Source organism: Tamandua tetradactyla, chromosome 17, assembly GCF_023851605.1.
Source record: "Tamandua tetradactyla isolate mTamTet1 chromosome 17, mTamTet1.pri, whole genome shotgun sequence".
NCBI lineage: Eukaryota > Metazoa > Chordata > Mammalia > Pilosa > Myrmecophagidae > Tamandua > Tamandua tetradactyla.
The window spans coordinates 15,379,675-15,405,287 of record NC_135343.1 but is presented as its reverse complement, the minus strand read 5'-3'; the positions used below and the strand labels follow the sequence as shown (position 1 = coordinate 15,405,287).

General features: G+C 35.4%; 1 protein-coding gene and 1 long non-coding RNA gene across 5 annotated transcripts in view; one reads left to right on the top strand and one right to left on the bottom strand.

Annotated features, from left to right (window-relative positions):
• Positions 1 to 25,613, bottom strand: part of PLEKHH2 (pleckstrin homology, MyTH4 and FERM domain containing H2) — a 129,635-nt gene that overhangs the window by 22,187 nt on the left and 81,835 nt on the right. For 3 of the 4 annotated variants that reach the window (XM_077134106.1, XM_077134107.1, XM_077134105.1), the window contains exons 17-24: positions 19,926 to 20,105; positions 17,581 to 17,689; positions 16,333 to 16,445; positions 12,255 to 12,434; positions 10,262 to 10,359; positions 8,679 to 8,856; positions 7,634 to 7,789; positions 5,634 to 5,731 (exon numbers count right to left, since the gene is read on the bottom strand). In XM_077134106.1, the coding sequence (XP_076990221.1) occupies positions 5,634 to 5,731; positions 7,634 to 7,789; positions 8,679 to 8,856; positions 10,262 to 10,359; positions 12,255 to 12,434; positions 16,333 to 16,445; positions 17,581 to 17,689; positions 19,926 to 20,105 (1,112 nt within the window). The remainder of the gene's footprint in view (positions 1 to 5,633; positions 5,732 to 7,633; positions 7,790 to 8,678; positions 8,857 to 10,261; positions 10,360 to 12,254; positions 12,435 to 16,332; positions 16,446 to 17,580; positions 17,690 to 19,925; positions 20,106 to 25,613) is intronic. The other variant, XM_077134108.1, reaches the window with a different exon arrangement.
• The window catches only part of LOC143660760 (uncharacterized), a 107,606-nt gene that overhangs the window by 77,194 nt on the left and 4,799 nt on the right, over positions 1 to 25,613 (top strand). Inside the window, exon 6 of the long non-coding RNA XR_013164236.1 lies at positions 18 to 46. This is a non-coding gene — a long non-coding RNA (uncharacterized LOC143660760). The remainder of the gene's footprint in view (positions 1 to 17; positions 47 to 25,613) is intronic.

Below are 25,613 nucleotides of genomic sequence, written 5' to 3'. Positions count from 1 at the left end.
TTGGGTGCATGGTCCAGGAATTGAACCCGGGTCTCCCGCATGGAAGGTGGGTATTCTATCAGTAGTACGTATTTATGCATTGTTTATTTTCCCCTCTTAAAGTCTGGCATTCATCATTTAACCCATGGGAGAATTCTTAATAAAAGTGATACTGATTATCAATAATGCACTGATAATACAGCTAAGTAAAAAAACAACAAAGAACCAACTGTTCAACAGGGTACAGGTAAGAGTGCTAAAATGCATGTTCTATCATTTCTGGCATGCCAATAAAATCGAAACTGGAAAGGGAAAATGAAGTACAGTAGGCAGAAAAGGAAAACAATCCTGGACACATATATCAACTATAATATGTAGGAACCATTAGCCCAACAGTTTGGGCTTCAACCACCATACAGGGATTTGCAGATAATTTGGAGAGGAATTAAAGAAAAGTCATAAAAATGATCAAAAGGTCATGGAGCTTGGTTAGTAAAGGTGCCAGGGGAATTGCAATGTGACTATCCCAATATGATCAGCTTCCAGCTGTTCCCAAATGCTAAAGAGGCCAGAAGCAGGGAAAGTGGGCTTCCGCCCCACCAGGTTAGACACTAAGTGTTCTCCTAAATGAACTCCTCACTCGACACCTAAGAAGCTGAATACAGTGGGAAGGAAATCCCATTGCTAAGTGGATTGATACCATTACACAAAACAGTGCTTCCAAATTAGGCAGGGTTCTCCACACTGCTTGGTAAGACTTTTATTTGCCCAGATGCTCCAGGGCTCATTCTTAAGAGTATTTGTTTCCTACTGTCACTCTTCCCATCTTGTAAACTTCTTGAGGGAGCAGACTACCTTTGGTCCCCGTTGAACTTCCCTTCATTCCTCAGGCCACCACAGTCTACGGAGGACGCTCTCCTGAATCTGCGGTTGAAGTCCCTCTTCCCTGTTCTCTTCCTGCCTCTACGGCTTCTAATCTCCAGTTCCTCTATGCTCCCCTACCATCCTGTACATAAAAATGTTACATTCATGGTATGAGTGAATACCTAAGGAGCATTTACTATGTGGCAGACTCTGATCCAAATGGCTTATATTTGCCAAAACTTAACCCTTCAGACAACCTTAAAAGGAGGTACTATTTTCTCTTCTACTTCACACATGGGGTCCCTGAGGCACAGAGACCTCGTATGTGCAATGGGATGCTCAAGGCCACATAGCGACTGGCAGAGCCAGGGCTCTAACCCATGCAGTCTGCCTCCAGAGCCCATGTTCACCAGCCTGCTACGCTGGCCCTGCTACATCATTAATCACATTGCTAAGATTTCATGTCTGTCTCTCTGAAATGTGTAATATTCTAAAAGGTAGTGGCGCTCCACTAACCGTTGAATCTCCAGCCCTGGCACTGGAGAAACTGAACAGATATTTATGGCATGAATAGATAAATGAATGGCAGTAAGAGGTGTTGAACAGTGAAAAGATTTGCCAAAAAAAAAAAAAAAAAAAAAGACTGAAGAACCCTCTTCCATACCCTTGGATAACAGACTTAACTTTAAATCTTCGGTCTCCTCTATGAGATGAAAATCTTAACATAACCTAGCTCATAGGGTTATTGTTAGGATTATGTGAGATGATGCACAGAACGAGCTCAGCACAGGCCCTGGCATGTGCTTGACAAATACTGGCTATTATTATCATCATCATCAGGATTCTTCTCCTCTGGAGGTCTTTAGAATCACAACAGTCTCATCATTCTGGGGTTTTTTGTTTTGTTTTTTTCTTAGTATGAACATAGCTGGAAGGAACGGAATAAACTAGATGATCTGTCAAGATCTTTCCAGGCTTAGGAGGCAAAGGATGGAGTGCTCTTACAGTCCGCTAAAGGTGGAAGGGATGGGAATGCTAGATTATGCTCCAGAAAATAATAACCACAGAGGACTTTTGAAACTAATCTTTTTTTTTTTATCTTTTCAAAGAGAGGGGAAAGAAGAGTTGTTCCGTCCAGGGAAGGTCCGTTGACAGTTTCGTCATGTTAAAAATAATGCCCTGATTTTTGTAATTTCAAATACAAATTAAGAAACCAAATTAAATAACTATATTAGTTATATAATAAGATAACTATAATATCTTAACTATAAATAGAGTTTAAATATTAGTTTCCAAATGGTTATCCACATTCAAGAAAAACTAAGTTCAAAACCTATTAATTAGAACTTTAGCTCCTGAATAGTAATAATTAAAATTCTATAACTTATTGAATATAAATAAAAAATTGGTATTTTAGTTGCTAATTTTTATCCTGCTTGACAGATGGAGAAGCAAGTATTTGTGAGCATGATAGGTCATAGCTATTTACCCTCCTATGCCGCTCGAAATGAGGGCTTATTGTCCAAGTAGTTTATACATATATGTGAACCACAACCATATTTATAAATAGGACTTTCACATAGCTGTAGCTATCCAGCCATTTCAGCCTGTTAAAAATTAAATATTGAAGTTATTTTTCCTGATGTCAAAAATATTGTCATGAGGGTTTTTTTTTTTAACAAGGCAGTCTTTATCATGTGACGTTCACAAATTTCTTTGCCCTTTCTACTGGAATTTGTTGGACTTGGAGCATAAATATTTGTGTCTTTCATACCACCTTTCACCATTTCATCAAAGTTCCAACCCTTGCCATCAAAATCAGAATGAGTATATATTAAGTATTCATACAGTATAAATTATTATGAATAGATAGACATGGAAGTCATTTCATTTGGCTCCATTAAAACTGGAAGAGAAAACCTAAATCTCTTCTACATAAGGATATAGGACTGTGCAGGTCCAAGAAGGGGTTCCATTCCATAGAGGAGAAGATAAAAAGCAGGGACAGTAAGAGGCTCAGGACGTATAGATTAGTGCTTTTCAAAATTCAGCAAGTATAAGAATCACCTGGAGAGTTTTAAAACACAGACTCTGGGCCTCACTCCTAGAGATTCTGTTTCAGTAGGTCTGGGGTAGGGCCTAATACTCTGCACTGTTAACATGCTTCCATGTGATGCTGACGCTGCTGGTCCAGGGACCACACTTTGAGAACCACTGCTCCAGTGACGATGGAACAAAAACAACCATCCAGTCTGCTGTCCTTGCCAGTCACCAAACAGCCACAGATGAAGGCTGCTTTGATGGAAACAGATTCCTCCAGGGTTAGAACCCACTTCCACTATCTAAGTGATGCTGCTTATGTCTAGGAATACAAGATTTCAAAACCTCAGATACTAAAGCTTATAGTCACCTTGTTTCTCAGAACTTGGGAATCATTTCAGCTCAACAGACTTCCAGAAGTCTATAGAAGTTCCAAAGGCTCACAGCCAACATTCACCCATTCAGAGCAAAAAAGACTATTCAAACGGTCTTTTTTGTGGTTTGGCCCTTTAATGACCATCACTGTGGCTGTCCATATGAGAGGAGGCTACAATATATATGTACCATATTTATTAAATCATTCCCTTATAAATAACCATGTATGTTCCCTACCCCCTAGTTTCTACTGTTATTAAAAAATAAATGTAGCAAAGAAGTTGCAGGGACATGTCCTCTTGCCCACTTATGTACTGGATAAAAAAAAATACTGAATTGGATCAAAGACTTGTATTTTTATGTTATATATATTCACTTCTTACATTCCAATTTTGAGTCTATGAAATAAATATCTTCCCAAAATAGGCCTCTGAAAGAAGTCCACCAGGCTCTTGGCCTGATATTTTATATAGTCCTTACTTTATAGGATGTGAGATTCAAATAGAGAATATCTTTTTTGTGCAGTGAATATAAATTGATCAGTTAATAGTGTTCATTAAACAGCACCTTCTGTTAATACATGGAAGAAAAGAAAGAATCAAAGAAAGTAAGAAAATCTAGTGTCTGACCATATGGCCAAAGGGCATTAAGATTTTACCTACTGAGAAGGCGTGTGCTAGCTTCCCCAGTTCCTGAAACAAGCTGTGCAGCTTTGCTTTACAGACCTTTGTTTCAACCATTTTTTTTCAATTGGTTTGTTTGTTTTTGTATTTATTACTTACATGGTAAAAGGAATTATATACATATTTTTTCACAATATCATCATATAGCTGTACATTTATCATCACAATCGACTTTTTTTCCTTTTTGTGAAAAAAAAAAAAACCCCATATATACAAACAAGCAATAAATTTCAAAGCACAAGGTGGGCCACAGTGGCTCAGTGGCAGAGTTCTCGCCTGCCATACCGGAGACCCGGGTTCGATTCCTGGTGCCTGCCTATGCCAAATAAAGAAATAAATAAAAAATTTCAAAGTACATCACAACAATTAGTTGCCAAACAGATTTCAGAGTGTGGTATGGGTTACCATTCAACAATTTTAGGTTTTTACTTCTATCTTTTCTAAGATACTGGAGACTAAAAGAAATAGTAATATAATGATTCAGCAATCATACTCATTTGTTAAACCCTACTTTCTCTGTATAACTCCACCACCACCTTTGATCTTTCTCCCATTCTTTAGGGGTATTTGGGCTACGCCCATTCTAACTTTTTCATGTTGGAAGGGGTTGTTGATAATATGGAATAGGGGGACGGAACTAGGTGGTGTTCTGGAGAGGCTGGTTCCTCTGCATTTCAGGACTTATCTGATCCAGGGACCCATCTGGAGGTTGCAGTTTTCTGGAGAGTTACCCTAGTGCATGGAAACTTTGTAGAATCTTATATAATGCCCTAGGTGTTCTTTAGGATTGGCAGGAATGGTGTCCTAACCATTTTGATGCTCCACCCCCAAATACATTCTGATCTTGGCTCAAGCATCATTTCCTTAAAAAAAGCCCCCCAGATGTCTCCAGTCTAGATCAGGCTCCTTCTTATGTGCCCTCACAGAACCATGCTTCTTTCCTTCAGAGAACTTACTGTGTGATTTATACTTATTAGAGTGATTATAGAATTAACAGCCATCTTCCCTGGCCTGCAAATCCCATAAGACATGGACCATGTCTGCTTCTGTTACCATTTACCCAGAACATCTAGCTAAGTACATACCTAATAGTTGAAGCTCAATAAATATTTTAAAAGACAGAGGGGATATGAATGAATGAGAATGAATAAATATGAATATTTATCACTTCCAATAGACTGGGTAAACAAATATTTTTCATTACTACAGATCTGGAGTAGGACATTTGAGTATTCAGTATTTACAAAAAATATATAACAATAGTATTAAAGGAATTTTGAAAGTGAAAAATTTACCCTTCTTTCCCCTACTGCAATACAGTAACTATTTTTTCTAATCTTTTCTCAAATGTATATTTTTATAAATTATAATTCATACCATTAAGAGACTAGAATTAGAAACAAAATTTTATGTGATAGTTTCTTTATAGAAAAACAAACATACAAATAAGTATTACAACTTTCATGGCTATTCAATAGGAAACTAAATAGGTGCAAGATTTAAACATAATTCTATATTCAAACTGTTGAGTTTGGATATAGTATTATACACCTGTTTTGTTTTTTGTTTTTTTTTTTTGTATGCTATATGGTGGGGGTCACATTTCATTCTTTTTCCATGTAACTATCCCATTACTGCAGCACCATTTGTTGAGTTGTTTTTCTTTGGGGGAGGGGGAGTGCATGGACACACCTGTTTTTATAAGTGAGACGAACAGTTCTTGTACCTTCACATTTCCCAGGCTGCTGTTCTTTGGAAGCCTGTTCCCATTTAGAAATAATGTCACAAATCTAGAAGGGAAGTAGAAAACTGAGACTTACAGTACTTTTCAAATCAGTGGTTTTTGAAGACAAGTATACCTACAGACTTAAAAATTTCAATCAATATGATCAAACCAAATGTTCTGAAGCTCTGAAATTAGGGTTTAATTATAAACCGCTCTTTGGTCCAGTTATCCTTTTGGACACACATTAACTTTGGACTGTGGCCATGAATTTTTCATTCAAAGAAGAATCTTAATGTAAGACTGCATGAGAATGGAAACAAGAAGATTCCAGAAATGCTTTCATGATTTGGTCACTAAGAAGAAACTTCCCCAATTTGTGAGTTTATAGAGACTGGAATAACTGAAGCCACCCGAAAGAAATATAAAACACAATCTTAAGATTCTTTGGGAAAGAACAAAAATACTTCAGGAACTAAACAAATGTGTGTGTGTGCATGTGTGTTTTAACTGGTTATTTACAGATTTATAAATACAAGTTTTCAAAATCCCCTAATATTTACTCAATTCAACACAAGCATATTTTGTTGACTAAATATTAACAGCAGTGCACTAGGAAAAATCAACCACAGTGCCCAGAACATGCATCTCACAAATTTACATTTAAACTTACTGAACTGAACAAGATATGCCTGGAGCTGAGGAAAAAAGACATCCATTGATCTAGATTTCTCAATATGCAGTCAAAGAAATGAGAGGGAGAGGAGGACTACCATTTCTAGTCACTAACAGTCCTGATGAACTGTGTTTGAGTTTTCAACAGCATTCTCTAAAGCTCCAAGATGCCTTGATAAGATGTTCTGAAAATGGGGCAAACCGTTGAGGAGTTAGATAAAAGTACTGATGTTTCATGTATTTGAAACTTGTGAGTTATTATTTATGAATTTACTTCTTCCCCTACTCTGCTGCACTTCTTTAACCTTCAAATCATAGAAGCATCTTCATCCTGTTACAAAGTATTTATTCCCAAGAGTAATCAAGGAAAGGGTCTAGACCCAGTTCTAGCTGTTTGATTTGGGGTAACTCATTTCCCTCTGTGGGTCTCAGCTTTTTCATTTGCATAATAAGTGGATTATATCTCTGAAGTCTCTTGTGGTTCTACAGTTCTATATTTCTAATTCTTGTCATCTCCAGATGCAAACTTTATTAAAGTTATTTTACCATGGAGAACAACATTTTTTAAAACAAACCTCCAATTTTCTATCTTTGCAGAGGATTTTCCTTATGTCTGGAATACCTTCTTCTTTATTTCTACAGGACCATTTCAATCCATCCTTTATGTCAGTTCTTCCCTAATTCCCAATGCTGAAGTTAATTTCTTCCTCTTTAGAGCAGTCACAGCACTCTTAAAACATTTATCACTTTCAATCCTTTTTTTTTTTTTTTGCATGGGCAGGAACCGGGAATCAAACCAGGGTCTCTGGCATGGCAGGTGAGAACCCTCTCTGCTGAGTCCCCGTGGCCCGCCCTTTCAATCCTATTTTAAGGTCACTGGTATACAGGGCTTCTCTTCCTCAGCAAATTTTAAGCTCACAATAGGCGGGGACTATTTCTGGTCCTTCTTTGTATTTCCCAAGGGGCACAGCCCAGCTTCTAGGACACGGTAAATAGTTCAACAAATAAGACTGGGTAAATGGATAAAATGGAAATCCATTTTATTAGCATTTCCACACTCCTACCCTCATTAACCTAATATTTAACATCTTATTTCTATTACTAACAAGAGGTGTGTGTTTGTAGATTGTGTATTAAGAATTCTATGGCTTCAACAAAGCCATGCAATTTTTTGTATGCATGTGAAGGTAGGATTGCTTAAACTGTTTTGATAACTCTCATGTCTTTCAAGTAACATCGAGTAGCTTCTTTACTTTTTGCCAGGTTTGTCTCCTTCAAAGACCTTAGTTTTTACCTTGATGTTTCCTTGAAGACAATGCTCTAAATCTCTGCCAGAGGGATCATCTGTGAACAGTGCAAATCCAGACTGTGCTGGCTTCCTCATTCCTGTGTCTTGGTTCAGAGTGTTCAAAAATTCTTCTACGGTGGTGGACGCATCAAATCCGACTACCTGAACAGAAATAACAAAGCAGTTCTCTTAATAAAGACTAAATTTCAAACCTATTATCTCAGGGAAGAAAACAGGGCATTCTTGGTGCATGATTAACAACATTTATGTGTCTGGGGCTGTAACTATTTTTCCAAAGTTGCACTAGAGAGAATTAATGTCACCTCACTGGTTAGCCTGCTACAAGAACTCAGAAATCTCAGCTTCAGTCAACAGCAGACTTGAATTTCAACAGAAAATCTTTTGACAGCTGTAAACATCTTACAGGGATATTATGCCTACCCATTAGGAGAAAACCACAAGCGCCAGTACAATATGCAATCTTTACACAAACGAAAGAAAATAAACAAGAATTGCATTGAAACAACTGTACACTTTAATGCACTGAATGTTTCTTTAATAGGCAGTTAAGTATCTAAATTCCACAATAAAAGGCTTTTGGCTACACAGACTAATTGCTAGCTTTGGGACATGTTTGCTTCGGCCAATGAGCAACCATCTAGATCTGAAAGTTGGGAGGGCCCAGGGAAGTTTGCCCAATAATTCCTGAGATTCGGAGACTATGTTTGTACCCACCTATTGTTAGCAATTATTTCCTCACCTAGCTAGATGCACTAGTTGGAGGAAAGGCTTAATTGAAAGTGTTTTGTTTCTCTCCTTCAGAACTATACTGGCAGCTGCAACTCCTCCCTTGTTCGCTTCAATATGGATTAGGTTTTAGTATCAATTCTTTTTAGGAAAACTGTTTCAAAACTCAGATGTTTTGATAAAGAGTTAATAAACTTGTACTTTATCATTGCTGGCTGCTAACAAAGGTAACCCTATTCCACAGAGTTTACAAATAGGATTCTAGGCTAAGCATGTTTTAATTAGGGCAGAAAGTCTCATCTACCTGATATATCCCATTCATGAAATGCACTGGGATGCTGAAGGGCAAAGAATGATGATAAGGATTTCGAAGAAGGGTTGAAAGAATTTCCATTCTTGAGGGTCTTGCCTCTCTGTCACCATTTTGTTGTGTTCTTTCCACACATCGCTGGCAATAAATGGCATATTTTCCAAATTCTGTCCTGCAATATAAAACTTAAAATAAAGCCTAAGAATAAATTAATTATGATAATCTAATATATGTAAACTATTAGGAAATCTTTCCTTGATGTACCTTATTATAAATTTGTCTGATTTTTCTTTTTCAATGATAACATTAAGTTTCTGTAATTTTTCTCAAATTCCAATGCCTTTATTTTTGCAACTGACTCATCTCAATTTTCCCTACCTTTCATCTTTATTTTATTACCATGCTCTTCATCTTTATTTTATTATTGGAGTGACAAACTGAATTAAAAATTACCAGTCATTTAAAATATGCATAATGATTTTACCAAGTACAATAAAATAACTGTATAAAGAATAGGACAGGGTGATATAAGAAATACATGATGCAGTAGAATTCTCTTTTGAAGAATATAAAGACAGTGTTTGACAGGTAAATGACTATGAAAACTTCAAAAAAATTTTAAAAAGATATTTTACTTCTTTACCCTTCAAAACATGTATTTCTTAAAAAACAGTAAACAGTAAGCAAAAAGATTATAATCAATAAGACAAAAGGTGGACAGAGATCTTATTTGCTCTCAATTGCTATATATAATTTTTATTCTATTTATAACAGCAGATTGATAACAGCTGTAAATATATTTGTATTCAAGCGCCTTGTAGGCATACCCTAAAATGTCACCCTTTGTCTGCAGCTCCTCAGTGACCGCAACTGAAATCACATGGCCTTGAACATGTCCCCAAAATACATTATGAATAAGAGGATATTTTCCCACTGTTTCCGAGTTGTTTTTTTTTTGTTTCATTGTGTTTGTTCATTTTAATTCATGAGTTTATTAAAGCAATCTACTAGAACCCATTGGTGGACAAAATTACTCTGATTAGCTCGAGCTGGGTATCTTGGGTCTCCCTGTAAGAAAACTGCTCGAAAAGTGGGATTTTAAATGTCTTTTTCAAGGGAGTAAAAACTCTGACGTTACTCAAATACATATTTAATATAAAAAGAGGCAAGGCCATAAGGGAAGTCTTCCACAGAAAAGAATCCAATGTGGAGAAAAACACTTAACAGGGAAAACTAAGGAAACAAAATACACTGCTTTTATTGAATGAACAGCCACTAATGCTAGCTCATTCATACTCAGAATGTACATAAACATGTCACTCAAAAATATTCTTTGCCAGTTTTTCAAGCTTTGACTGCAATCTTCCATGAGTGATTTAACACAACAAAGGAAATACTTCCAGCTCCACATAGATGATGACTAGAGACCTCCTATACCAACACTTGCTCCACACACTTTTCTAAAAATGTACCTGACAGGTTATTTATTTATTTGTTGGTGGTTATTAAATACTTAGGATTTACTGTAGACTTTCAGAGGCCACATAAACAGTCCGACCGGCTAGATTTCTGCACACCTGGAATCCGCATTCCTCTTTAGGTGGAGCCTGAGAAGCCACAGGAAAGGATGATGGGGCAGGAAGAGCCCGACACAGAGCGCCAAGAGCTGCCAGCCCTGGAAAAGAGAAGCACCAGACGTGCCAATCACCTGCCAATCAGAGATCTGGTTTGGAAGGATGGTGACTTGTGAAAGCAATGGGCTGATGAGAAGTGACACTCACTCTTAGCCCACATATACATTATCTGTTTGGAGCGCTTAAAATAGTAAAATACAAAAAACAAAAACAAAGAAGACCGCAACTAAAATATTAAAATACATAGAAACATGAAACTCCACATTGGGTCAAATCTATGATCTACCGAGTCATATATGGACCAAGGTAGCAAAGAACATGGCAGACCTCTTTGACATCACACCTAAAGCTTAGCAACGTTGCTCCTTTTTGTTCATTAGTGTTTTCACTCATTAATCAAAATATAACAATATCAGCTTTGAAAAAGGCAGATCATAAAATAGTAATAAAAAAATCATATAACTAAAAAAAAAAAAAAGACCTCACCCACCTACACATAAATACATATATACATATATAAACAAGGGGAAAACATAAAAATATTAGCAGAGGATATCTTTAGGATTATATGTGATTTTTATTCTCCCTTTGCTCCATTGTGTATTTTCTTTTTACTTTTTTTCATTGAGCAAGTATAACTTCAGATATTTTTAAAATGTATAAAAAAGGAGGGGGGAAAGACACTGTCTCTGCCCTTGTGGAGCTTAGTGTCTAGTGGACATTATATTTAAATGGCAATTACACTATAACACAGTTGATATCATGAGATCAAATTTTTCTTTAAGTAGAAAAATGGAGGGAACGGTTAAGTGCTATGGGAGTCAGGGAAGGAGTCAGAGGAGAGATGTTGCTTGGGCTGGACTGTAAAGTCTACAGGTGGGAAGAAAGAAGGGGGATCCAGGTGAGAGATTCGAGTAACAGGTACAAGGCTGAGGATAATGCAAAGGCAGGGCATGCCTGAGGAAGGGGGAGAATTTATTGACTGTATGCTGGAAGTAGAAGGCATAATATGGAGTAGAGGAAGATGAGGCAACTAGAGCTAGATTATGCAGGATCCCTCATTCAAATACAGCTTAAGCTTCAGGATGCCTCCCAAGTTCTGGAGAAGGGAACTATCAATTGTGTTGATATGGTTATAGGCATTTTTAAAAAATTTCAAAAGAAAGATATTTTATACTCTTTTTCTTTAAGAGAATTCCCCATATTGTATAAGCTTCAATTCCCACAAAACATGGATCTATCACTGAGGGACCTGTCTGCTAAGATAAGAAATTCCTGTTTTAAAATATGGTTAACAAGGAAGTCAACAAAGTGAAGGTATAAACACAAATTCATTAAAGAGTACACAAACTCAAATGACTAAAACATACCTAAAAAATTTATTTAAATGCATTGGCAGTTAAAGAACTAAATCATAAATCAACAGTGAAATACCACCTTTTAACATGGAAAAGGATTTAAAAGAAGAATTACACTGAATATTGTTGAAGATACAGGGACATTCTAAAAATGGATTTGAGGGACGTTCCTGTATACAAAGATGTAGGTTAAAAGATGTCAATGTCAGTGTTATTTGTCATAGGAAAAATAATTGGAAAGACTTAAATGTTTAATAATTGACATAAACGTGACCATTAATGTTCTGAAGAATGTTCAAGCATATAGGGGAAATGCTCATATTCTAAAGTTGGGAAAAAGTAATATACCACCGTAATATGAAAATCTGGGAGTATGCATATATACACACACACACATACTTTTATACATAAACATGTAAAGATATAAATAAACTGAAAGATATGCATTAAAATATTAACAGCTATTTTTCCTTTTCACATTTTTTGTATTTTTAAAATGTCTATATTAAGTGTGCACCATTCTTACAATCAAGAAGAAAATCATCATTATAACCGCGTGTCTATGTATCATTATATACCTGCAATGGTCCTGGCTGATTCTGTGGCTGTCTTCGTCTTGCCTGTTTAATGAGCTGGCAGAAGATTTCATTCTGCAGCTCAGGATGCGTCAGACACATCTGTAATGCACTCTGGGCTAGAGATACATGGTAATCAATCGCAGGGGAATCAACGGCTGCATTTATAAAAAGCTGGCAGGTCTGAATTAGACGAAAAAAACCACAATATATTCAAGGTAAGAAATGAGTACTTATTCTCTTTGCTTCTTAGCAATTTTTGCTTAAAAGGATGAAAAAAGATACATTATGAGAACATTAATCAAAAGAAACCTAGAATGGCTACATCCGTATCAGACAAAGTAGATTTCAGAGAAAGGAATTTTACCAGGAAGAAGCGGAGTCATTGTATAACGATGAAAAGGTTACTTCACCCAGAGGACATAATAATTCCAAACATTTATGCACCTAACCCAAAGTGCTTTAAAACACAGGGAGCAAAAACTGATAGAGCTGTGAGGAGAAATAGACAAATCCACAATTACAGTCAGGGATTTCAATACCTGTCTCTCGATGACTGCCAGAACAAGTAGACAGAAAATCAGTAAGGATATAAAAGCTTGAAAAAACCCTATCACCAAACCTAATCTAATCGACATCTATAGAACACTCCACCCTCCTCCAAAGGACTACTACTTCCTAAGGGCAGGAACAGTGGTTCATTTATATCTGTAATCTCTGCATAGCAGAGAGGGACAAGTGTATCCCTAGTAAGTGTTTCATGAATGAATACATTTAAAATTTGATTAAATATAGTATCTACTAAGAAAGGTTACAAGGAAGTGTTCATAAACACCAAGGGTTGGCTTTAATATTGTGGTGTTATATAGTAGGCTGTTTTATTTTTGCTAAGAACAGAATATAATCAAATAAATTTATTCTTTAACCCAAAGCATCATTGCTCAAAGCGTTACATGAAATGCTCAATGAAAAGAGATTCATCAAAAGGTTTTGGGGTTGGGCCAGAGTGGCTCAGCAGGCAGAGTTCTTGCCTGCCATGCTGGAGACCCAGGTTTGAGTCCCACTGCCTGCCCATGCAAAACAAAAAAGAGGGAAATTCTTGGAAGATTTGTGATGCATATTAGCATAATAAAAGGTCTAAGAAATCTCACAGTAAAAACCAAAACTGAAACACCAACCAATCTGCTTCATTTTCCTTAACCCAGAGTTCCTAAACTTATTTGACTACAACCCCTCCCCACAGCCGTTATTTTTTTTTCTAGAAATACCAATTAACATCTTAAAGAACTAGATTTCTGGGGAATAGTAGCCTGAATAATTTAAAGTCCATATAAAGAAATACTTTTGCTCAAAGGGATTAAATTTTAGAAAGGTAACTAGTAAAATCTTCCCTAGACAGTTTTAAAGGTAATGTATTAAGACTTATCACTCTACATTTTTTTCCACTTCATTGCATTAAACTGAAAATTTGTTACATTTATGACTGGAGGAGTAGCTAGCTATTCCTGCTTGAGACATGTGGGGATGGCCTTATCTGGAGGCATTGGAAGCAACTTCAATCTTCATTTACTTTTCTATGAATTCCAAAAATATTTGTATGTTGATTGTACAATTCCAAAATTATTGTTATAATTTGTAGTTACAATGTAATACATATATTTGTTATAATGTATTAAATATATTGGCTTATTATTGGCACAGAAATTCATCTGAAAGTAAAATAAATATATTACATTCTTTTGAGCAGGATACTTAACTATAACAGGTCTTCCTTAGAACAAGCAGCAGAAAAGAAAAACTTCTGCTTGTGACAGCATATAGTTGGATCTTCCTTTTTTATACAATCTGACAATCATTGCCTTTTAATAGGGGTTTTAGAACATTTACAGTTAATGTGATTATTGAGATGATAGGGGATAAATTCACTCTCTTATTTGTTTTATAGTTGTTCTATCTGTCCTTCCCCACTTTCCTCTTTTTCTGCTTTCTTTGTAATATCTGAGTATTTTTTTATGATTTCATTTTATGTCCTTTATTGGTTCATTAACTATCTCTTTATACAATTCAATCTTTAAAAAAAAACTATCATTAAGGAATGTTGCAGCACTTTATTTAATATAAGAACCATACGATGGTATATGTTCTAGTCTGTGAGCTGCTGGAATGCAATAAACCAGAAATGGAACAGCTTCTAAAAAGGGGAATTTAATAAGTTGCTAGTTTACAATTCCAAGGCTGAAAAAATGTCCCAATTAAAACAAGTCTACAGAATGTCCAATCAAAAGCATCCGGGGAAAGACACTTTGGTTTAAGAAGCCTGATGAAGTTCAGGGTTTCTCTCTCAAGTGAGAAGGCACATGGTGAACACAGTCAGGGCTTCTCTCTCATCTGGAAAGGAACATGGTGACCACGGTGTCATCTGCTAGCTTTCTCTCCTGGCTTCCCATTTCATGAAGCTCCCTAGGAGGCGTTTTCCTTCTTCATCTCCAAAGGTTGCTGGTTGGTGGACCCTCTGCTTCTTGTGGCTTTGTCATTCTTCTCTGCTCTCTCTGAATCTCTAGCTTTCTCCAAAATGTTTCCTCTTTTGTAGGATTCCAGTAAACTAATCAAGACCCACCCGAATGGGTGGAGACATATCTCCACCTAATTCAGTTCAACAACCACACTTGATTGAGTCACATCTCCAGAGAGATGATCTAATTATAGCTTAAAACATACAGTACTGAATAGGAATTAGAAGAAACGGCTGCCTTTACAAAACGGGATTAGGATTAAAACATGGCTTTTCTAGGGTACATACATCCTTTCAAACTGGCACAGTATACTTCCATTTTCCCTCTCTCAGCTCTTTAGCTATTGTTGTTATATATTGCTTGTTACTGTTGATTCAAACAATTATCCTTTAGAGACATTTAAATAGTAAGAGAAATCCACATTTTTACCTACATACTTACAATTTCTAGTGTTTTTCATTCCTTTTTGTAGATCGAGAGTTCCACCTGATACATTTTTTTTCTGCCTAAAGAATATCCTTAAACATTTCCTCTAGTGCTGTTCTACTGATGACTAGTTCTTTAAAGTTTTTATGTTTGAAACTCTATTTCATTTTTGTTTTTGAAAGATATTTTCATTGGATATGCAATTCTAGGTTGACAGATGTTTCTTCTCTCACTTCTTTTAAGATGTTAACCCTAATGTCTTCTGCCTCGCATCATTTTCTACGAGATATCTTCTACTGTTCTTATCTTCGCTCCTCCATATGTTTTCTTATTCCCCTCATCCCCAGTCTCTCACTGCTTTTACAATTTTCCCTTTATCACTGGTCTTAAACAATCTGATCATAGTGCGCCTTAGAGTAGTTTTCCTTGTGTTTCTTCTGCTTAGAGTTCACTCAGTTTCTTAGATTTGAGGGTTTTAGTTTTCATTAAATTCGGAAATATTTAAGTCATTATATCTGTGAATACATTTTCTACTGCCTCTGCATTTTTCTGTGTCCAAATGCACAAAACTTGGCCACTTAAAGCTGTCCCACAAGTTCACTGAACTCTGCTCAATTTATTTCAATCTCTTTTTGTTCGGTTTCATTTTGTATAACTTTTATTACTATGTTTTCAAGTTCATTAATCTTTTTGCAATGTCTAATCTGCTGTTAATCTCACTGAGTGTATTTTTCATTTTAGCCACTGTATTTTTCATCTCTACTTGATTGACTTGGGTCTTTTTTATGTCTTCCATCACTCTCCTTAATACGTTCATTTCTTCCTCTACCTTCTTGAGTATATGGAGTGTGTAGCCAGTCTCCAAGATGGCCCCCTGATTGTCATCTCCTTCTATTCAGACCCTTAGATAATACCCACTCATAATAATAATCACCTTTTTTTCTTTTGCATGGGCAGGTTCCAGGAATTGAACCTGGGTCTCCAGCTCAGCAGGCAAGAATTCTTGCCACTGAGCCACTGTTGCACTGCTCAATAATCACCTTTTGAATTTCCTTGGAGTGAAACACCATAACCCAAATTATTATTTTTATTTTTTCCAAATTAAATTATTCAGCAATAAATAATTCCATATAAAATTTTACCTTAAATAATTTAATAGCCTCTGTCTGCAGAGCTTCAGAAGGCAGTGTTGTCAGAGGTGAAATAATTCCTTCTTTGTTGTGACACAGAGTAGGGTGTCTCCATATCTGAGAGGCTAAATATAGAATAAAATATGAATAGAAAAGAGAAATAATTGATTATATTGGCCTCTTATTAAAGTAATACATTAGAATTTAACTCATTCAGGGCTGGCCCACAACTTTAAGACATGAATGTCAGGAAAACTCTTTGGCAACATTTTAATTTTCAGATTAAGGAAAAAAAACCCCAAACTTTCCCTTTTATACATCAAATCCAATAAGCTATTCAATTCAAGGTCCTTGGATAACAAATTCTAACTGAATGCCTATTATATGCCAGATACTGTACAAGGAGCTGGGTAAAAAGTCATGAACAAAAACAGACACAGTCTCTGCCCTTATAAAGTTTATGACCTTGAGGCAGGACTTCTTTGGTTTCCAGATCATCGGAATTTTCTTGTTTTTGTTTTGAATAAATTAAATCTAGAAGGGTTTAGTACTAATTTACTAGGCTGAACAAGTCTACCAGGGCACTGTCATACTGCTTAAATGTATTAAAGATTGTGACCTACATAGGGAGAAAAGGAGCTGGGGAAAGATTTAGAGAGGAGAAGCCAAAGTAGGAGGATATATAAAGACAAGGAAGAATTTGAAGTCATTACTAGCATTAACACTTATTAAATTTTTATTCTAGACCCTGAAAATATAATGTGGTCTCTGATATTACATAAAAGTTTAGGGGTAGAATCTAAACTCTCAATGGGGAACACTTAACCATAAAAATAATGACAATGCAAAGCAACAAATGCCATAAAAGAGGTTAAATGACAAAATATGTTGGGGTATAATTTTAACATTTATTAAACATTGTTAAGAGTCAGATACTGAGCTGGGCTTGCTGGGGGAGTTCCTAAGGCTAAGAGGATTTCATCTGTTCAGTGGGACTCCAAAGGAAACAGGGCATTCCAGGTAGAGAGCAACAGTGTAAGCAAAGGCAGAGGGGAGTAAACAGGATACAATGTGTGGCAGAATGGGGTCCCTGTGATCTCAGAACCACACTGAGAGCTCTGGTCCATCACAAGTGAAAACGAGGAAAAGGTAGGTACATTGCAGGGAAACAGGAATCCACAAAGGCAAAACCCCATTAAGCTAAGGTGGTTGGGATCTATTTCATTAACCATAAAAGCCTCATATGCTTTATGAACTTACTTGGCTCCCCTTCTATATTTAGCAATTTGCAGATGAGCTGTTCGAATTCAGAACCAACATTTACATTGTTACTTCCAGCTGCAACAGTCAGATGATAAAGCCAAGTGTCCTTAAAATAAAAATATATGAATTAAAATATTAAACAAGATGTAGTTTTGATTACATAAGGAAAAATTTACATAAAATTACAAAACTTTGAGACCCAAAAAAAAGCCACTCTCTTTAATTTTTAAATAAAAATTAACAGCTACTTAAGGAGTTCTAAGGCAGGTTCATTTGAATTGTACTCATTTTGCTATATTTCCATTTTTCACAGTTTTATTATTTTTCTGTAGCTTTTTCTTAGAAAAACATGACAAAAGTAAGGCGAGAAATATGATGCTAAAAGACTACAAAAACACAACCAGTTAATATTCTTTTAAGAAATACAATAAATTCTATCAAGTTTAAAATCTGACCCCTAAAGTAATTTATACAGAATACCTAGGAAATCTGGAAAGTTTAAAGAAGAAAATAATACACAATTAATTTTACCCACTTCCCAAAGATAAATATGGATATATTTCCTTCTGGAGATCTTCCTCTATACAGATATACATATACCTGTATATATGTATACAAATATACATATATCTGTATGTGTAGATTATATTTTTACATAATTGACATTATACTAAAAATAGATATTATGATTTCTGAATTTTACTTATTAAATTATAAGCACTCTCCTTTGTTATAAATTCTTTATAAATAAGTTTTAATGGTTATAGGATATTTGACAAACCATATTCATTTAATCAACTTCTTGTTATTAAACATGTAGATGGTTACTAATTTCTCACTCATAAAATACTTAAGTCAATATCGGTAAAGAAGGTATGTACATGAGTATTTGTTGTATCTTCTGTTTGAAATATTTCAGATATAAAAATAATTTTTACAAGAATATTGTATCCAACAAATTTTTATATAAATCATTGATTATGTTTATGATCACTTTCCTAATATACATTCTTTGAAATAGATTTTTGAGTTATTACTAGAGGATGAACATTTCTAGGAAATTTTCAGAGCGTTTACACCAATTTATATACCCACTACTGATGTATGAAAGTGTTTCCCTCATTGTATTCTCACTAATATTATAATTTTTAAAATCTTTGATAACTTGAAAGACAATAAAAGCTTCATCATTTCAAATTTTTGTATTTATCTGATTATGAATTAATCATTAGTAAATTTTCCTTATCAGTAAGTTGTTAATCAGGTTCCCTTCCTATTTTTCAATTGGAAACAGTGTTTTCAAATCAACTGGGAGACAGAGAAGCAAGTATTCAGGAACAGAAACATTTTTTTGTCAGAGATGTGGGTTCAAACACCAACTATGCCTCTTGCTAAATGAATGACACAGGAAAGTTACCTTACCCTTTGGTGCTTCAATTTTTTTCCATCTGTAAATGTTAGGAATACGATCACCTCTCTCAGACGGTTATTGTAAGGATGAAAAAGAGATATTGTATACACAGAACTTTACACTTGCCTGATAAATGTGCTTTAAAACTATGATTAACAGTAATAATTTATAAATAATTGTTTATATGTTAAGGATATAGTTCTATCCATCAGATATTTAGTTGCATTATCCTATTCATTATGTTTATGATTTTAATGTAAAGAGGCATTTCAATTTGTTATAGTCACATTTATCAACTATTTCCACTGTGATTTTTTACATTGCCTTTTTTTTCTGAAAAAGTAGTTTCTATTCAGAGATCAAATAAACATTCACCTTAGTTTTCCTCTAGGCTTTTTACAAAAATAATTTAATTTAACTCTTTTAGGCCTTTAAATTCATTTGGAAATTATTTTACTATATCCTATGAGATGAAAAGCTAAGCCAATGTTTTTCTAATTAGCCAATTTCCTCAATACATGTATTGAATCCATTACTTACCCATAAGTTTGTGATGCGTCCTAAATGACATAAGGCTACTTATATTAAATATATATATAATTCATTTTCAATTGCATCTAAATTAAAATTTCATTGAAAACATGTCAAGGATATAAGGTGGAGGTATTCACCAAGAAAATACTGAATCTGAGAGATCCACATTTTTGATGGATCAAAATCCTTTCTACCTTCATGCACTTTCAGCCTTGAGACTCTTTTTATCAATCGGACTGGAAATGATGCATTTGGACAAGGCTCATTCTCAGGAGTGTAAAATAAAGCCAAAAGTCTTTTAATCAGGTTCTCTTCCTCATCCCCATGAAACTAATTTGAAAATCATTACTAATACTTGAATAATATTAGCCTAAACCATTCTAAAGCCCTTCAATACCTTTTCATGCTTGGAGCCAATCAGAAGGTAAGTTGGCCCTTGGTCTCTGGGGTGGATAACGATGGTGTAATGTGTGGATAACAGACTACGCCCGCTGGCCTCATAATCCTCATCCGAATCACAGGATCGATCGACTTCTTCCACTTTAGCTTCCCAGAGTTTGATCTGACCTAAAGGAAACTAAAGTGAATGTCAGTAATCGTGAGGAAGGCACTTTCTATCTCTTCCTATTTAAAGCTGACACAGTCCTTTGCATTCTTAGCTTTATAGAGCATACCTTTTTTTTAAATTAGTGAATGCCTAAAGGCAATTTGATTATCCACATTATTACAAAAGTAGCAGCAAAAACCAAAATGCCACCTAGATATAAAAGAAAATTTTGAAAACTAAGCATTTAACTTTTGGGGAAAAAGCTAGAAGCTATTTCTTGCACAGTGCTTTATACTCTTCATTTGGATTAAGATTATCCATTTCACTTTTGTTTTGTTCACCAAATTGACCCATGAAGTGATTAAGCTACTGGATCAAAAAGACAGGGGTAGACAGTCTCAATACTGTTCATATAAAAAATAACTAGGCAAAGAGCTGGTACAAAAAGGTGATTTACAACCACTTCAGACCTCCATGAATAAGTCTGGGGAGGCTATTTATTCACATATATATTACAAAACAACAGAATGAGCCCATCTTAATTTAAAGATAAATGAATGCCCTAAAGCTGATTTATATTAAATTTTATCTAACCTTTTTTTGACAGAAGAAAATATGTCTACTGTGTTGACTGCTTAGCATATTCATTTTAAAACTTCTGCTTTAAGTAGTTATTCCAGGAAAATACATGGTCTGCTTCAGACTTACAGCTTCTAAAATATTTGGCCAGGTTTTACAGTGCTGAAAAGTTCATTCTAACTTCAAGAACATTTACCCTCACACATTTTTCATGCTCAGTCTGAGGGCTCAGTATCTGAACTCTTTTTCCATAAACTCACTTCCTGGGAGATCTCATCTAGCTCATGGTTTTAAGGCCAGCATGTGTTGGTTACTCCCAAATTTCTATCTCCAGTATGGACTTCTCCCTGAACTTGCTATTGCTATCTCTATTTAGACTTCTAATAGCATCTTAAACTTATTTAAACCTGAATTCCTAACTTCCTGCCCCACAACTTGCTCTGCCCAGTCTTCCCCAACTCAGCTGATGGCAACTTTCCAGCTGGTTAATCCAAAACCCTTGGCATCATCATTGACCCTCTTGCTCTCATATCCCCTACCTGGTCAGCCACAAATCCTATAAGCAAGACCTTCAGGATATATCCAGAATCTGACCACTTCTCACACCTACCTTGCTGTCTCCAAGTCACAATCATCTCCTGCCTGGATTATTGCAAAAGCTCCCAACTGATTTTTTTTTATTTTTATTTTATTTTATTTTATTTTTTTTTATTAATTAAAAAAAGAATTAACAAAACAATTAGAAATCATTCCAATCTACATGTACAATCAGTAATTCTTAATAACATCACATAGTTGCATATTCATCATTTCTTAGTACATTTGCATCGATTTAGAAAAAGAAATAAAAAGACAACAGAATAAGAATTAAAACAATAATAGAAAGAAAAAAAAACAAAAAAAACAAAAACAAAAAACCTATACCTCACATGCAGCTTCATTCAGTGTTTTAACATAATTGCATTACAATTGGGTAGTATTGTGCTGTCCATTTCTGAGTTTTTATATCCAGTCCCGTTGTACAGTCTGTATCCCTTCATCTCCAATTATCCCTTCTCTTTTTTTTTTTTTAATTAACGGAAAAAAAGAAATTAACCCAACATTTAGAGATCATACCATTCTACACATGCAATCATTAATTCTTAACATCATCACATAGATGCATGATCATCATTTCTTAGTATATTTGCATTGGTTTAGAAGAACTAGCAACATAACCGAAAAAGATATAGAATGTTAATATAGAGAAAAAAATAAAAGTAATAATAGTAAAATCAAAACAAAACAAAACAAAACAAAACAAAAACCTATAGCTCAGATGCAGCTTCATTCAGTGTTTTAACATGATTACTTTACAATTAGGTATTATTGTGCTGTCCATTTTTGAGTTTTTGTATCTAGTCCTGTTGCACAGTCTGTATCCCTTCAGCTTCAATTACCCATTGTCTTACCCTGTTTCTAACTCCTGCTGAACTCTGTTACCAATGACATATTCCAAGTTTATTCTCGAATGTACGTTCACATCAGTGGGACCAAACAGTATTTGTCCTTTAGTTGTTGGCTAGACTCACTCAGCATAATGTTCTCTAGGTCCATCCATGTTATTACATGGTTCATAAGTTTATCTTGTCTTAAAGCTGCATAATATTCCATCGTATGTATATACCACAGTTTGTTTAGCCACTCTTCTGTTGATGGAGATTTTGGCTGTTTCCATCTCTTTGCAATTGTAAATAATGCTGCTATAAACATTGGTGTGCAAATGTCCGTTTGTGTCTTTGCCCTTAAGTCCTTTGAGTAGATACCTAGCAATGGTATTGCTGGGTCGTATGGCAATTCTATATTCAGCTTTTTGAGGAACCGCCAAACTGCCTTCCACAGTGGTTGCACCCTTTGACATTCCCACCAACAGTGGATAAGTGTGCCTCTTTCTCCGCATCCTCTCCAGCACTTGTCATTTTCTGTTTTGTTGATAATGGCCATTCTGGTGGGTGTGAGATGATATCTCATTGTGGTTTTGATTTGCATTTCTCTAATGGCCAGGGACATTGAGCATCTCTTCATGTGCCTCTTGGCCATCCGTATTTCCTCTTCTGAGAGGTGTCTGTTCAAGTCTTTTTCCCATTTTGTAATTGGGTTGGCTGTCTTTTTGTTGTTGAGATGAACAATCTCTTGATAAATTCTGGATACTAGACCTTTATCTGATATATCATTTCCAAATATTGTCTCCCATTGTGAAGGCTGTCTTTCTACTTTCTTGATGAAGTTCTTTGATGCACAAAAGTGTTTAATTTTGAGGAGCTCCCATTTATTTATTTCCTTCTTCAGTGCTCTTGCTTTAGGTTTAAGGTCCATAAAACCGCCTCCAGTTGTAAGATCCATAAGATATCTCCCAACATTTTCCTCTAACTGTTTTATGGTCTTAGACCTAATGTTTAGATCTTTGATCCATTTTGAGTTAACTTTTGTATAGGGTGTGAGAGATGGGTCTTCTTTCATTCTTTTGCATATGGATATCCAGTTCTCTAGGCACCATTTATTGAAGAGACTGCTCTGTCCCAGGTGAGTTGGCTTGACTGCCTTATCAAAGATCAAATGTCCATAGATGAGAGGGTCTATATCTGAGCACTCTATTCGATTCCATTGGTCGATATATCTATCTTTATGCCAATACCATGCTGTTTTGACCACTGTGGCTTCATAATATGCCTTAAAGTCAGGCAGCGCGAGACCTCCAGCTTCGTTTTTTTGCCTCAAGATGTTTTTAGCAATTCGGGGCACCCTGCCCTTCCAGATAAATTTGCTTATTGGTTTTTCTATTTCTGAAAAATAAGTTGTTGGGATTTTGATTGGTATTGCATTGAATCTGTAAATCAATTTAGGTAGGATTGACATCTTAACTATATTTAGTCTTCCAATCCATGAACACGGTATGCCCTTCCATCTATTTAGGTCTTCTGTGATTTCTTTTAGCAGTTTTTTGTAGTTTTCTTTATATAGGTTTTTTGTCTCTTTAGTTAAATTTATTCCTAGGTATTTTATTCTTTTAGTTGCAATTGTAAATGGGATTCGTTTCTTGATTTCCCCCTCCGCTTGTTCATTGCTAGTGTATAGAAATGCTACAGATTTTTGAATGTTGATCTTGTAACCTGCTACTTTGCTGTACTCATTTATTAGCTCTAGTAGTTTTGTTGTGGATTTTTCCGGGTTTTCGACATATAGTATCATATCGTCTGCAAACAGTGATAGTTTTACTTCTTCCTTTCCAATTTTGATGCCTTGTATTTCTTTTTCTTGTCTAATTGCTCTGGCTAGAACCTCCAACACAATGTTGAATAATAGTGGTGATAGTGGACATCCTTGTCTTGTTCCTGATCTTAGGGGGAAAGTTTTCAATTTTTCCCCATTGAGGATGATATTAGCTGTGGGTTTTTCATATATTCCCTCTATCATTTTAAGGAAGTTCCCTTGTATTCCTATCTTTTGAAGTGTTTTCAACAGGAAAGGATGTTGAATCTTGTCGAATGCCTTCTCTGCATCAATTGAGATGATCATGTGATTTTTCTGCTTTGATTTGTTGATATGGTGTATTACATTAATTGATTTTCTTATGTTGAACCATCCTTGCATACCTGGGATGAATCCTACTTGGTCATGATGTATAATTCTTTTAATGTGTTGTTGGATACGATTTGCTAGAATTTTATTGAGGATTTTTGCATCTGTATTCATTAGAGAGATTGGTCTGTAGTTTTCTTTTTTTGTAATATCTTTGCCTGGTTTTGGTATGAGGGTGATGTTGGCTTCATAGAATGAATTAGGTAGTTTTCCCTCCACTTCGATTTTTTTGAAGAGTTTGAAGAGAATTGGTACTAATTCTTTCTGGAACGTTTGGAAGAATTCACATGTGAAGCCATCTGGTCCTGGACTTTTCTTTTTAGGAAGCTTTTGAATGACTAATTCAATTTCTTTACTTGTGATTGGTTTGTTGAGGTCATCTATGTCTTCTTGAGTCAAAGTTGGTTGTTCATGTCTTTCCAGGAACCCGTCCATTTCCTCTAAATTGTTGTATTTATTCGCATAAAGTTGTTCATAGTATCCTGTTATTACCTCCTTTATTTCTGTGAGGTCAGTAGTTATGTCTCCTCTTCCATTTCTGATCTTATTTATTTGCATCCTCTCTCTTCTTCTTTTTGTCAATCTTGCTAAGGGCCCATCAATCTTATTGATTTTCTCATAGAACCAACTTCTGGCCTTATTGATTTTCTCTATTGTTTTCATGTTTTCAATTTCATTTATTTGTGCTCTAATCTTTGTTATTTCTTTCCTTTTGCTTGCTTTGGGGTTAGCTTGCTGTTCTTTCTCCAGTTCTTCCAAATGGATAGTTAATTCCTGAATTTTTGCCTTTTCTTCTTTTCTGATATAGGCATTTAGAGCAATAAATTTCCCTCTTAGCACTGCCTTTGCTGCGTCCCATAAGTTTTGATATGTTGTGTTTTCATTTTCATTCGCCTCGAGGTATTTGCTAATTTCTCTTGCAATTTCTTCTTTGACCCAGTCGTTGTTTAGGAGTGTGTTGTTGAGCCTCCACGTATTTGTGAATTTTCTGGCACTCTGCCTATTATTGATTTCCAACATCATTCCTTTATGGTCCGAGAAAGTGTTGTGTAAGATTTCAATCTTTTTAAATTTGTTAAGACTTGCTTTGTTACCCAGCATATGGTCTATCTTTGAGAATGATCCATGAGCACTTGAGAAAAAGGTGTATCCTGCTGTTGTGGGATGTAATGTCCTATAAATGTCTATTAAGTCTAGTTCATTTATAGTAATATTCAGATTCTCTATTTCTTTGTTGATCCTCTGTCTAGATGTTCTGTCCCTTGATGAGAGTGGTGAGTTGAAGTCTCCAACTATTATGGTATATGAGTCTATTTCCCTTTTCAGTGTTTGCAGTATATT